The 15,302-nt window shown below is 41.8% G+C and overlaps 1 protein-coding gene across 1 annotated transcript in view; it reads right to left on the bottom strand.

The window, feature by feature from the left end:
* The window catches only part of KLHL2 (kelch like family member 2), a 123,941-nt gene that overhangs the window by 33,714 nt on the left and 74,925 nt on the right, over positions 1 to 15,302 (bottom strand). Inside the window, exon 5 of the mRNA XM_053593194.1 lies at positions 13,844 to 14,006. Coding sequence (XP_053449169.1) covers positions 13,844 to 14,006 — 163 coding nt within the window. The remainder of the gene's footprint in view (positions 1 to 13,843; positions 14,007 to 15,302) is intronic.

Below are 15,302 nucleotides of genomic sequence, written 5' to 3'. Positions count from 1 at the left end.
TGTAGTCCCAGCTACTTCAGAGGCTGAGGCAAGAGAATCACTTGAGCCTAAGAGTTGGAGGTTGCTGTGAGCTGTGACGCTACCGCACTCTACAGAGGGCGACAAAGTGAAACTCTTATCTCAATCAATCAATCAAACATAAATAAAAAGATGCAAATAAAAAAAAAACATAACAATGGGGCGGTGCCTGTGGCTCAAAGGAGTAGGGCGCCAGCCCCATATGCCAGAGGTGGTGGGTTCAAACCCAGCCCTGGCCAAAACTGCAAAAAAAAAACATAACAACTATTGGCATACCATGTACCTTTTATTAGGGACTGTCCATATTCTAGAGATGATCTGACATATACAGGAGACACATAGGTTATCCGCAAATACTGCACCATTTTACATGAAGACTTGAGCATCCATGAACTTTGGTGTGCGAGGGGCGCCCTGGACCCAGTCCTCCTTGCCTGCCAGATGACCAAAGATCAAAGCAGCAGTATAGAGCCCAGAGGCAAACCCACACTGACACAGCCAACTCATCTTTCACAAAAAGCAAAGGCAATTCAATATGGAAGGCAGTCTTTTCAACAAATGATGTGAGAACCAGACATCCATGTGCCAAACAATGAATGTAGACAGCACCTGGTACAAAAATGAACTCAAAATGGATCACAGACCTAACTGTAAAACACAGACTCCCAGAAGGTAATGTGGGAGAAAACTTAACTGGCCTTGAGTATGGTGATGACTCTGTAAATGCAACACCAAAGCCTTATCCATCTTGGCCTGGTGGCTCACAGCTGTACTCCCAGCACTCTGCGAAGCCCAGGTGGGCAGATCCCTGAAGCTCAGGCGTTCCAGACTTGCCTGAACAAGAGTGACACCCCATCTCCACAAAAACCAAAAACCCAGCCAGGCAGAGTGGCGGGTGCCTGCAGTCCCAGCAACCTTGGAGGCTGAGGTCGGAGGATCACTGGAGCCCAGAAGACTGAGGTTACAGCGAAGTATGATGATGCCATGGCACCCTACTCGGGGTGACAGAGTGAAATCCTATCTCAACAAAAACAACAATAAAAACAAGGCAACAAAAGCACTATCCGTGAAAGAAAAACTGGGTTTAAGTTCAACTTCCTTAAAATTAAAAACTTCTGCACTGCAAAGGTTACTCTGCTTTTATGGTTTCATTTATTTTTTTACTTCGGAACATTATAGGGTACACAATTTTTGGTTATATAAATTGCTTTTGTACCATTTGAGTCAAAGTTATAAAGAAATGAAAAGATAAACCACAGCCTGGGAGAAAATCTTTGCAAAATGCAAAACACATATCTGATAAAGGATCGTTGTCCAAAATATACAAGGAACCCTTAAAACTCAACAATAAAAAAATGAACAATACAATTTAAAAATTAGTGAAAAGATCTGAACAGATCCTTCAGCAGAGAAGACATACCCTATAGATGGCAAATAAGCCGTGAAAAGATGCTCTACGTTGTGTTACTGGAGACTGTATCAATGAGATGCTGTCACTCATCTACTAGAACAGCTTAAATCACAACACTGACAGCATCACATGCTGAGAGAGGTACTGGAACACCAGGAACGCTCGTTCACTGCAGAAGAAAAACAGTCTGGCTGTTTCTCCCAAAACCAAACACAGTCTTACCAGACAATCCACCACTGTGCTCCTTGGATTTACTCAAATGAATCGGAAAGCTATGGCCATACAAAGACACACAAAAACCCATATGTGAATGTTTACAGAAGCAGTATTTATAATCGCTAAATCATTGAGGCAACCAAGACATCCTTCAACTGGTAAATGGACAAGCAAACCGTGGTACAACCATACAATGGAACATTACTCAGGAATAAAAAGAAATGAGTTGTCAAGCCTGGAAAAAACGTGAAGGGTCTTGAATGTGTATCACTAAGTGAAAGAAGCTGATCTGAAAAGCCTTAACACAGTGCAGCTCCAAACACACAACATTTTGGGAAGGGCAAAACTATAGGATTGATAAGAAGATCGGTGCCAGAGGTCTACTGAAGGGAGGAAGGGGGAGACGACTAGGAGATCTCTAGGGCAATGAACTATTATGTCATGGGGGATACGTGTCATTATACAGTTGCCAAAGTCTGCAGTCGTGGCTGATGTGTGGCTCATGCCTGTAACCCTAGCACTCTGGAAGACCAGGGTGAAAGGATCGTTTGAGGCCAGGAGTTCAAGACCAACCTGGGCAAGTGAGATCCCATCTCTACAAAAAACAGAGAAATAGTAGTGCACACTGGTCATCCCAGTCACTGGTGAGGTTGAGGGAGGAGAACCGCTGGAACCCAGGAGTTCAGGGCCGCGCTGGGCTATGATCACACCACCACATCACAGGCTGGGCAGAGGACGGGACCGTCCCCATTAAACACACACACACACACACACACAGAAAAAAACAAGGATGGGGGGGTGGGTTGAGTGGAGCATAAAGACTCTGTACTTCCTGCTCCATTTTCTATAAAAGTAAAACTGCTCTAAAAAGTAAAATCTGTTAGCTAAAAAAGAGCACACTAATAAACTTAATAAATTTATTATTAAATTTAATAAAGAGCAATGTGAATGATGAGTCTGTGCTTGATCAAAGGTCAGCCCAGAAAGGAAGTCAGGCTGGGATCTGAAGACTAAACTTAAGATCCACTCTTGAGAGGTATCTAGTCCTTACAGAACACCAGTCCTTCACAATAAATCGTACTTGAAAACCTAGTATGAATACTATTAGACTTACAGATTTTAAAAAGCTATCATGATTAACTGCAAAGGTCCCTTCTACATCTAAAATAGGAACCTGCTATTTCCTGACCACACAAGAAGTTTATGCAAAAAAATCACTTCAAAAGTTTTTAAACACTAAGAAAAAAGGAAAAACTTTTCAATAGTTGGATTTTTTAAAAGAATGAACATTTTTAAAAAAGTATAAGATTCTTTATATTAGAAGTTCCAAAATATTAATTCATTTTAATGAAAAGCTGGCAACAGCAGATGAATTTAAAAATACTTATGTGTATCTAAACGACTTGTCTGTACAGCAACTTAGAAATTCAAATAGAAAATACACAACAGCTACTAAACAGACAGGAAGCTACATAAACCTTTTCCCCCAGTCACAAAAATATTTTCACCTCCAAATATATGCCTGTAATGATTTTGGAACAAGCTTCTTTTGTAACTTTTACATTTGAATCAAAGTAAGAGATTTCTGGCCTCCTTATACTTTTCATGGGGGAAAAAACTCTCCATTCGTGAACAACATATGTTATCCTACCTAGTCTCTGTGTCACTGATCAGAAAAAGATAGACTTGCTAAAAAATAAACAGTAGTGATTTTTTTTTTTTTAAACAGCAATTACATACATTTACAAGTAAGGGCATTAGTAACCCATCCCAAATCAAGCCTGGGATATAAATTCATTGTGAATTCTTTACTAGTCTATCACATAAGATTAAGAGGTGTGGAAAATACTTACCTATTAGCTGTATTTATAACTGTCATATAATATACTGTCACTTAAGCACACAACTCCTCTCACCAATTATAAAAAAAGTTACTCTTAAGTGAAGAAAGAAGAAATGTTCAAATTAAAAGTAATTTTCACTGTAAACATACAGTTATTATTAAATATTTCCAACTCTTGCATACTTTCTACTGGCACAATCCCACCCCTTTAGAAAAATCTTTTGGTAGTGACATCTAATGTTTACACCCTTATATAGTCTTTGGAAAGGGTGTGGTAAAAACACTGAGGAGCATCATTAAATATGGAGGATGTTATATGGCAGTATCTGGAGTAAATTAGTTTAGGGCCTTCCTTTCCAATTTATACTAACTTTATATTTCTTAAAATGTTCTGTGACATTGACAGACAGGCAATTTGCTGAGACTGCTGCTTCTAACACACTTTAGGGACCCAGCTCCCCGCACCGTCAGGAAGCCCCAGATCACTGGCTGCACCACTCTGAGGCAGGGATGGAAATACACATTTCTGGTACTTTGAACTTCGGCTATCCAAGTTCTTCCTGATCATCTTCTTGATTTCACATTATCTGACCAGAGCATTTACTGATCTTTCCCACTCAAACTACAATAGTTCCCACAGTTTGCTTGGCTTGACTCTACCCTGTAAGCCAGCATGGATTACGGATGTCCTGGGCCACTGTCACTGGCCCAGCCCTCACCATCTGCAGAAAGGCTTTGCACCCTGCACGTTTGTGATGCCTGGGTGTGAGTTTCCTCTCGTTTCTTACTAACCCAGGCTCATGCTGCAAGAGCCTGTAACCAAATAAACCAATTTAAACAATTCACTAAGGGTCAAACTAAAAACATCAAAAACAGTATCCAAACTGTTATATTTCCAGAAGCATCTATCATGTCTCTACTTTTCTTTGTAACCCTTGTGCTATAAAGGAAAAAAAAAGATTTAGTGAAAAACAGTTTGTTGACTTAAGCTTCTGGCAAACAGTCTAAAAACTGGGACTAGAGGGCTTAATTAATTATTACTCAATTAATAAAATATTTCTAACAAGCAGCCAAGAGCACACATATCTGCATAACATACTAATTACAGCACATCTAAGTAATTACAAATAACCTCATCTCTAAGAGAGATCTGGATATACTGTCAGCAACCAAGTTCACAATGGGATCCCCGAACTTTATGCCAAATAGGACAGTTCCATATTTGGACCACCCCGCTTTTAATTCTGGGCTAGAACAGGACTACGGCCAGTGTTCCATGATGGACAATGAGATTCACTATGAAGAGGAATCATGGGTGGTGCCTGTGGCTCAAGGAGTAGGGCGCCGGCCCCATCTACAGGAGGTGGCAGGTTCAAACCCGGCCCCAGCCAAACTGAAAATAATAATAATAATAATAATACATAAATAATGATGATGATGAAGAGGAATCATTACATATTTGTGTAAATGCACACACCCACATGAACGTGCACTTTTAAATTAATCTGTTAGCCACGTTTTACCAAATTTTATGCCTCAGAATGCTTTGGCTTGTTTAAAAAAATACTATAACCAATTCCCTTCAAAAAAGCATCATCTTTCTGTCATTTGAAGAGAAAAGGGTTTATTTAATTCTACATATGTTGGAAAAAAACAACTAACTTTTAAGGGCAAAAGAAGCTACACAAAGTTGATAAGGAACATATACACCTCTAAAGGAAATTTCTTGGTTGTCTCAGAAAAAAACTGCTTTGGGTGAGACGATACTACAGACTGCAGTCATGAAGTACCCTCTGTGTTTAATTTCTAAATGCCAGGCACGGTTTTAACAGTCGTGTACCAGCGTGGGTCAGAGACGGACCCCACGGTGGATTTGTTGCTGTGTATCTGTTATTCAGGGAGCTGCAGTTTCACTGTTGATGACTTCTGTTATCAGACCCAGACCCACCCATCCGTGACCCTGTCGCGTGTCAGCTCTCTTGGATCAGTAGTTCTTGACTCTTCTCACTGGCAGTGATGAGTTGGTGTCTCTTTTCCAGGAAAAGCTGGGGCTCTATCTTTCTAAGTGTTGTTCATAGTGAAGTCAGCAGTGTATTTGTGTTTGGTGAAGATTAAGGTGTTTATGACAGAAAATATGAAATACCTGATAATTCTGCAGTTCCATTTACATCAAGCGATGATTTTTTTTTCTCATGATACAGACACAAAAAATGGCAAAGAGGAAATATAATTTCCTGGTAGCTGAGACAGAGGAAGAACGGGTAGCATCAGATTTTGAAGAAAATGATGAGGACATTTTCACTAGTTCAGATAGTGAACAACAGCGGTGGAATGTGGAATTATTCATTCTGATGAAGAGTTAAGAGGAAGAAGATGATGATGGAGAAGAAGTGAAAAATAAGGAGCCCAAGAGAAGACCACACCAGGCGTAGTCGCAGAGCAGCCTTCATCTCAGAGGACAGCACTGTCAGGAATGACATGGAACTCACAGCTGATAAGGGATTGGGGAGACAACCGCCAGCTGATACCATGAAGACTCAATCCGAAATATGATCAGGAAGGAACAGAAAACTCAAAACACCACTGGATGCTTTCCTACTGATTATTGAGAATTAAACTATAGATGTAAATACCAAGTTTACAAACCAGAAACTACATCTGGTTAAAGAGTTATCAGGATGTATTTATCCAAAATTCTGGCAATTTTGTAAAAGAAGATGTATTAGGACTAATTGGAGTTCTTCTAAATTGTGGTGTGTGCTTGCAAAATAAAGACAATGTCAGAATCTTCCAGGTCACACGCTGCATTTGGAGAACCCAGAATGCGACCCTACTGAAGCAGCTACGTTTGGATGACACTGCAACCCATGAAGCTTGCAGACAGCGTGGGGACTTTGCTCCGGTACTAGAGCTTTGGAATAGGTTTTAAATAAACTCTCACTTTACTACAGTTCTCACAAGTCTGTCACTGTCAATGAGGAATTGGTGTCTTTCTGTGGGCGATGTCCATTCAGACTTCACATCCCGACTAAACCTGGGGAGTTTGGAACTGCAGTGAGTCTTCTGTGTGATTCTTCCACAAACTGCTGTTCTGTGGTGGAGCCATATGCAGGGAAATCAGAGACCCTTCCAAGAAATTACAATAGTGGCTTCAAGATTGTAAAAAGACTGGTTCAGAATTGCCATTTGGATCAATCTGGAAGAAGTCTTATCATGTACAAAAAGTTTACCTCCATCACCCTGGCTTTCGACTTGCTTCAGAAGAATGAAATCAAAATTGGTACTATTCGCAATGATAAAAGGGATTTACCTCTAGAACTCAGGCCAGCATCGGTGGAACATTCTCTACCTAGTACAGTAAGATTTGCCTTCTTTCCCCATGTGATGTTAGTAAGTTCTGTTCGAAAGACAGAAAAGGCAATTCCAGCACTTTGCACGCAGCATGAAGAAGTTATGAAGGCAATGGATAATAAGCCCCACGCCATCCACTTTCATTATGCCACTAAAGCTTGGTAAGTGTATGAGAAGACTGTATGCCCATCACAGAAGAACTTAGTGTTGGCCCCTGGCAAGCTCCTTTGACATCACCGCAGTGTGTAATTCAAATGTGATTGTTTTGGGAAACAAACAGTCACTGGTCACTGAGTCACTCGAAGAACCAGGCAGGGAAGAAATGCTTCTTGAGAGACCTAGCACAGCAGCTCTGAAGAAAACACAAGAAGGCGTGCCCAACATGTGCTCCACCTCCACAAAGAGCACACAGGGCACTCGATCTTGTGTGGATACAATAGAATACAGGAGAGGGCGCAGGGAAGGAAAAGCTGACCAAAAAAGGGTCACTCCTGCCTCTGTCCCGTGGGATAGACCAGAAGTTCATGAAGGTATGCAGTGGGCGCAGACCCAACCACACGGCCAGAAAGAAGATACAACGAGAAAAACACGCAGAGAATGTGACTGAAGTGTTGTTAGATGGTATGTAAAATACATAGGGTTTTTTGTGAAATTACTATTTATTCTGGGATCAGTGACTGACCACTACCCCACTGGTGTTCCCTGGGCACAGAATTGGCATTGGTGGTATGCGAGTGCTGCAATTAAATAACGTAGGGTTATTTAATTATATAATTCCTCTACACCTCACTGAACACAGAATCCCACCTGAGAACTGGTGGCAGGTGCATGGATAACAACAGCATCTTAGATCTACAAACAGCTTGTCCTTTATGGACAAAAAAATAAAAATACCTCTGGTCTTCATTTTCCTAATTAATAAAATGAAAGTGTTACACTGGATAACTGCTAAGGTTACCTACAATAATAACATTCAGATTTTTTTATTTTCTAGACTATTAATTCTGGGGGAAAGGGGATTTCATCTCTATCTCCAGCAGTTCCATTAAGAACAGACAGTTTGGGGTGAGGCTTGAAAGGGCTAACTCCTGTGGACTGGAAGACGAGCTGCCAACGAAGCCGGGCAGAGAGTGCCCACAGGTCACTGAGACCCGTGAGGACCACGGCAAGCTCAAGAACATCCAACCCACCAGTGCTTCTAAGACGTGTCATCTGAGAAGTGCTGCGTTTGTCAAGTGCCTTCACAGTTCCCCACAGACTCTGCGTCTCATGAGATTAATCCTGCAACAGAAGGCTGCATGACCAGCAACTGCCCTTCAGTCCCATATCCCACAGCTAAGGCTGTGCCGCCGTTACTGAAACCACTTACTCAACACAAGCTTCTTTGAAAAGGGCAGCATTCGAATCATGGGCTTTCTCCCCACAGGCCTGTCGGGAGGACGGAAGGAGAACAGTGAGGGGCCTGAACAGCCCGGGTAGAAGGAGGCATACGAGGGGCTCCTGGGCTGCTCAGACAGTAGCAGGGGTTAGAGCCAGAAGAGAACAGAAATAAAATGCAAGCCTATCAGTGACTGGAAAGGGCCATCCTGTTACTGAGGGAAGCTGAGTTCCAGAATCTCAGCTACAGCACTAGCTTGAAAATGATACTGCAGGCTTGGCGCCTGTAGCTCAAGCAGCTAAGGCAACAGCCACAACACCAGAGCTGGCAAGTTCAAATACAGCCGGGCCTGCCAAACAACAATGACAACTACAACCAGAAAATGGCCAGGCGTTGTGGCGGGTGCCTGTAGTCCCAGCTACTTGGGAGGCTGAGGCAAGATGATCATTTAAGCACAGGAGTTAGAGGTTGCTGTGAGCTGTGATGACACAGCGCCCTACCCAGGGTGACAGCTTGAGGCTCTGTCTCAAAAAAAAAAAGAAAATGATACTGCAAATTTCCCAAAAGATCAATGAGAAATGGAATTAAGTAGTTTCTCAACTTTTCAGTACAGGGAATAGTGAGGTATAGGAATGACTAAGAATTTCAAATCATTTTTTCCCATAATTTTGCCTGACATTCTTGAAAGGCAATAACTGGTAACTCTTGGTTATTAACAATGATGGTTAAATAAAATTCACATTTCAAGTTATAATTAAAATCCAATTTCAAAAAGAGTCTTTTAGGGTGGAGCCTGTGGCTCAGTCGGTAAGGCACTGGCGCCATATACCGAGGGTGGCAGGTTCAAACCCGATCCCGGCTGAACTGCAACCAAAAAATAGCCGGGCATTGTGGCGGGCACCTGTAGTCCCAGCTACTCGGGAGGCTGAGGCAAAAGAATCGCTTAAGCCCAGGAGTTGGAGGTTGCTGTGAGCTGTGTGATGCCATGGCACTCTACCGAGGGCCATAAAGTGAGACTCTGTCTCTACAAAAAAAAAAAAAAAGAGTCTTTTAAATATAAGTGAGTGAGGCGATGGTTACGTTAATCATTTGATTTAAGCATTCCACATTGTATGTCAAATCATCACATTGTACCCCATAAATGTACACAGTTATGATTTCAATTAAAAATTAAATTCAAAAGTTCTATTATTTGACCTATAGTAGGAAAAATCATACTTAAAAATAATTTATTGTGTATTTCAAAACTGCTAAAAGAATTATAGTGTTTCCAACACAAAGAAAAAATAAAAAAGTTTTTTCTAGAATTATTAAACTGTATCTCAACAAATAAGTTCAATCTTTTTCTTCCTCTCTTTTTAGTCTGCCAAAAAAGGCTAAAATCAAAGACCTTAATGATCCGAGAAACAGTTAAAATATAGATACTACCCAGAAAACATGAAAGTGAAAAACTCTACAAACCAGTACTCTCTCTCCATACAAGCCAGTACACTGAGCAAGAAAAGCTTCGTTTTTAGATATGAAACAAAAAATAATTTCACACAGCTTTTCAGATAAAAAAAATTTATTCGCGAGCATAACTAAGGCTGACTCTGGTCCAGACCAGCATGCCTCCGCTGCAAGTCACATGCCCTGGTGGCAGAGCTGCCTCCGCCCAACACTGTTCACTCCTTGTCTTGGTGTGGCGGGTGTGATGATGCCGCCACCATCAGCACCATGTGGGGGTAACAGAGCTCCAGGCTGAGTGTCCCGTGAATAAGCACAAGGGAATAAGATCTCTCACGTGAGGGATCGCCACAGAACACCTTAGTTGTGGGCTGGGCACACTGGCTCACGCCTGTGATCCTAGCACTCTGGGAGGCAAAGGCAGGTGTATTGCTTGAGTTCAGGAGTTCCAGGTCAGCCTGAGCAAGAAGACCCCATCTACTAAAAACAGAAAAACTAGCTGGGCGTAGCAGCAGGCACCTATAGTCCAGCAACACGGGAGGCTGAGACAAGAGGACCACCTGATCCAAGAGTTGGAGGTTGCTGTGAGCTGTGACGCCACGGTACTCTACCCATGGTGATACAGTGAGACTCTGTCTCAAAAAACAAAACAACCAAACAAAAAAGTCTTAGTTCTTTCTTTAGACCTGTACAATTTAATTTAATTAATCCAATGAATATGAACAAGCTTGTTTCCAATCTGCATGAGAAAGGAAGGAAGTGGCACCTATGTCCAGACTGGGGTAAGATTTCAAAGGATGAGGATAACTCTGGGCTCTCACCCTCACCAGAAAGTCCTGCGGGCTCTGCAGCTTCCTTCCCTGACCTCCATTCTGCTCCCCCAGCTCCTCTCTCCTCTCTTCCTTCCCTGTGAGGGTGGCTCTCCCAAGGCTTCCTCTGCCCTCCCTTTTCCTTTTCGCCTAGATAACCCAGCACAGGCCTTGCTCTGACAGGAGAAAGGAAAGAGTAACTTTACTGCCACTGCACCCCACCCCTTTACTCTTTCAGATCTTTTCACATGCTGTATGATTTGATTTGAAAGTAATTTCAGAGCCTGGGTAGGTTTGTCTGGGCACAGGAAGTGGTCAAACTCAAACTAAAGGAATTATTTATTTATAGCAGGAAAAAGAACCGCTATAGACATCTGCCTGCACGGATTCTTTACCTCCCCACCTCCCATCTGCTTAAAATATAAACAACACTCAGATACTTTCACTATGAAGAACAACTGTTTTATAGTATTATCCTGGATTATTTATTTTAGTAAGTCTGTCACAACTAGTTATCAATACACGAAAGATATGGAAATAGTTTCATTATATGAGCTTGGTCTTCATAACTATTTATTTAATAATATGAGGATGAAATATACAGAAAAAAGTATGACAACTGCTTCAAAGTAATACAAGAGGCTATATAAAATTTGTCAAGCTGTATACTTAGGATTTGTGTGTACTAGACTTCAGTAAAAAGTTTACATATAAAGAAATAAACAGAAGAGGGGAATTAGAGAGGGTAATAGTTGAAACAAGATTATCTGTGGGTTCATAATCAGATCTCTGGTATTATTGTAGTCTTACACCTGTTTTCATAATGAAGACTTTTTTTTAATTTGTCACAGGAGCGGCCCCTGTGGCTCAGTGAGTAGGGTGCCAGCCCCACATCCCGAGGGTGGCGGGTTCAAACCCAAATAAAGATGTTTTAAAATGTTACCTATAGGGCAGCGCCTGTAGCTCAAGGAGTAGGGCGCCGGTCCCATATGCCAGAGGTGGCGGGTTCAAACCCAGCCCCGGCCAAAAACCACCAAAAAAAAAAAAAAAAAAAATTTACCTATAAACTTAAGAAACTCCGCAAATGTAAGATTTAGATGCATGGTATAAAAGCAGTACATCCTTTAAGATCAGATTCTGATTTAAAACAGTGTGTTAAAAATGAACAACCTATGTTTCTTTACAATTTTGTTAAAGTGACAATAATTCATCCACAAAAATTTTTTGGCATTACTATGAAATACTGTATAAACTGAGATACAGAAGTATTCTAATTCTGTTAAACATGTTTTCTCATTTTGTGGTATATTACAGCAAGCTTAAGATTTTAAATAAAAGAAAGAAATAATGAAATCTAATTATCTACAAAACACAGTAAACGAGCTGATTCTTATAAGCCAAACTAAGATTCCAACATGTCACGTGTGGATACCTCCCACATGGTTCACCTCCTTCACTCTCTACCACGTCCCTGGCCCCCCAAGAGTCAGGAACATTTAGGGATCAAGCAAGTAACTGCTTCATGCGGAAAAAACTACCCCAAATACAAGGGTTCTGAGTTCTCCTGATATAAGTCACTTGTAACAGGCACATTAAGTTCAGTAGCTAATGGAGTCTACATTAAGAAGTATTTTCTACTTAGCTGAAGAACAGAATTGGTTGCACTGGAACACATCAATGAATTCAAGTTTGTCTTTGATTTTTCATAAAATGCCTCATCCCACACAAAAGTCTTACACTTTATGAGTATCATTACATATCGTAGCATTACCCAACTTACAAAACAGTCTTATTCTAAAAGCCCATCTGCAAGTCATTTTCCCGTGAAACAATTCTATTTAAAGGGTAGTGAAACATCAGACCACCTCCCAGAAATCCACAAAGTTCACATTTATTAGACCTATTGTGCTCTGCTGAAGCACTGTGGTTTTATTTTTGTTTTTTCACCTAACCACTCTGAGCCATTATTTCTTTGGTAAACATGGTAAGGATGCTAGGAATACTTCTTTCCAATGCTCCTGTGCCTCCCGCACCCTGACCCAGATCCGTGCACCCAAAGCTCTGTGGCTCATCAGAATAAGTGTGCGAAGGTAGAGTTAGACAGGGGCTCTGACATCTGTAGGCTGGGGAGGTTGAGGTTCTAAAACTTCACTAAGGGGCAGTAGTCACAGATGCTTCTGTGGGAACTGTTCCTACCAGGTCTCATTGATGCAGGGCAGAGTCTTGCAAGTAGATGGATTGTAACTTCTATCAGGTTTACCTTCCAGAAATATAGTTTAAAAAAAAAAAAAAACCTAAAAACTGCCTACTAATCATTTTTGATATGAATTTTTTTTTTTAATTGTTGGGGATTCATTGAGGGTACAATAAGCCAGGTTACATTGATTGCAATTGTTAGATAAAGTCCCTCTTGCAATCATGTCTTGCCCCCATAAAGTATGACACACACCAAGGCCCCATCCCCCTCCCTCCGTCCCTCTTTCTGTTTATAAACTCAAAGAAAAATAAATTATAGGTTACTTTTGTGACTTTTAGCTACATCTAAAGCTGTGATAAGAATCTCTCCTCTCCACATGCAGAGTTGGAGGTGCTGGGGGCTGCATGACAGCAAGGGTGAGGGCTCCAGTGCCTAAGGAGAGGGCTGCCTGTATGGGGGTCCACTTTCCTACTCCACCCAAATGCATCTAGGTTTCACTGCTTTGAATATTTGTTACACTACAAAATTGTGTTCTTAGATGCAAGAAAAGTGTGTAAAAAAAAAAATCACAGAGGTAAAACAACTTAGTTTCACATGCATGTAGTTTCTCATATGCCTGTTCATTCAACATTTTGAAAGGAAAATACACAGAGATTCAGTAGTGATACTTGCATAAAGCTAGCTGTCTATTACTCAGGCCCAGTACCAGTTTACAGTTGCTTTTTTAAACTTCATAGTTTTATGAGAAAGCTTCAATTTTGCATGCTGCCATTATGTAATTCTAATTGTATTTTATAAAACTACTTTGCAGAGACCACTGTAAATTCATCTCAAAACTCAAGAATTCCTGCGCGGTGCCTGTGGCTCGGTGAGTAGGGCACCGGCCCCATATGCCAAGGGTGGCGGGTTCAAACCCAGCCCCGGCCAAACTGCAACAACAACAAAAAAATAGCCGGGCGTTGTGGCGGGCGCCTGTAGTCCCAGCTGCTCGGGAGGCTGAGGCAAGAGAATCGCGTAAGCCCAAGAGTTAGAGGTTGCTGTGAGCCGTGTGACGCCACGGCACTCTACCCAAGGGCGGTACAGTGAGACTCTGTCTCTACAAAAAAAAAAAAAAACCCTCAAGAATTCCAGATTCCTCCTGGTTTTAAACTCAGCTGGAGTCTGCCCCACTTGCCTGCGTACGTGTTGGCCTTGTTCAGGAGTTCTGTACACGCATGCATATCAGCAAACGCCCGGATCCCCAGGCAGTTGACAGGGTGGAGCTGGGACTCCAGGAACTCACAGCAAGTCTTCTTCACATCCTGCAGCTGCAGCAGGCCGGCTGCTGGGAGAAGGACCTGCAACACACAAGGGGACCTGCTCAGGCAGCCGGCTGGGAACGCTGTCCCCACTGGCCGCTTCTGACAGGAGAACAGATTCACCACTGCTTACCATCTGTGTCTACACTTCAGTGTTCCACAGAAAACAAATTAAACATTATTTGCAATATGTAATGGTAACGAGTCTTGACATTCTCATAATTTCCAAGGAATCTCAAAGGTCTCTTCGTGGTTACAAGAAATGTAAGAAATAATGGTTTGTTTTTGTTGTTGTTGTTAGAGACAGAGTTTCACTTTGTCACCCTCGACAGATTGCCACGGCGTCCCAGCTCACAGCAACCTCCAGCTCTTGGGCTTAGGCGATTCTCTTGCCTCAGCCTCCCAAGTAGCTGGGACTACAGGTGCCTGCCACAAAGCCCAGCTATTTTCTTGTTGCAGTTTGGCCGGGGCTGGGTTAGAACCCACCACCCTGGGTATATGGGCCCAGCACCGTACTCACCGAGCCACAGGTACCACCTAATGGTTTCTTTTATAAACACAAGAAAGTATTTCTTTGACTCTTAAAAACATAATTAGAGTGCTGGGGGTCCTGTTAAAAATGGTTTTGTTCTGTTTGTTTTAGCAGTCATGAGCTCCAGTGATTTACAAGGTAGGGTGGGCCCAGATCAATACATACTACAACAAAGCCTCATTTTGCTGAAGGCCTCTCTCTTCTGTGGGAATAACACAACCAACTGCTTCCTTATGGAGCAGAACAATTTAAAATTTAACAGTCTCGCCCATTACTCAGGAGTAAGCTTCCCCTTCTTGCTGAGCTTTGAAGTCCACAAAGAATTTGTAAGGTTAGTTTTGCAAAACAATTACCACGCCAATGGCTTTTTTGTTTTGCTTTTAAAGCTTATTTCTTTGGTCCAAAATCCCTTCACATATTAGAGCTAGAAGGGAATGAGCTCCGCTTTGTTATGTATTTTCAAAAGGCCTGGACTTTATGCTCATGTGAGGATTATAGAATAGACAAGGGATTGAAACTCAAAGACGGGTCACAGTAGTTTGAATGAAGTAGCACATTGTAGAGATTAATACAGAAGGCTTCAGCACTGGAGTTACTTTGGATTTGCCTGAAGGCTCTTCTTTGCCATCACCTGCTTTTGGAAAACTGAAGGACTATAATATACAATTTGCCATCATTTATGAATCATCTATGCCTGGAAAATAAATAATGCAGCTTATCTTGGGAATTCCTTTGAATATGGACTTGTTTGGCCTCTCCAAAGTTGGTATTTTGGCTCATGCATCATACCTCTCAGGCACAAG

Source organism: Nycticebus coucang, chromosome 6 (genome assembly GCF_027406575.1).
Source record: "Nycticebus coucang isolate mNycCou1 chromosome 6, mNycCou1.pri, whole genome shotgun sequence".
NCBI lineage: Eukaryota > Metazoa > Chordata > Mammalia > Primates > Lorisidae > Nycticebus > Nycticebus coucang.
Note: the sequence above shows the minus strand (reverse complement) of the source record. Positions and strands in the feature narration are given on the sequence as shown.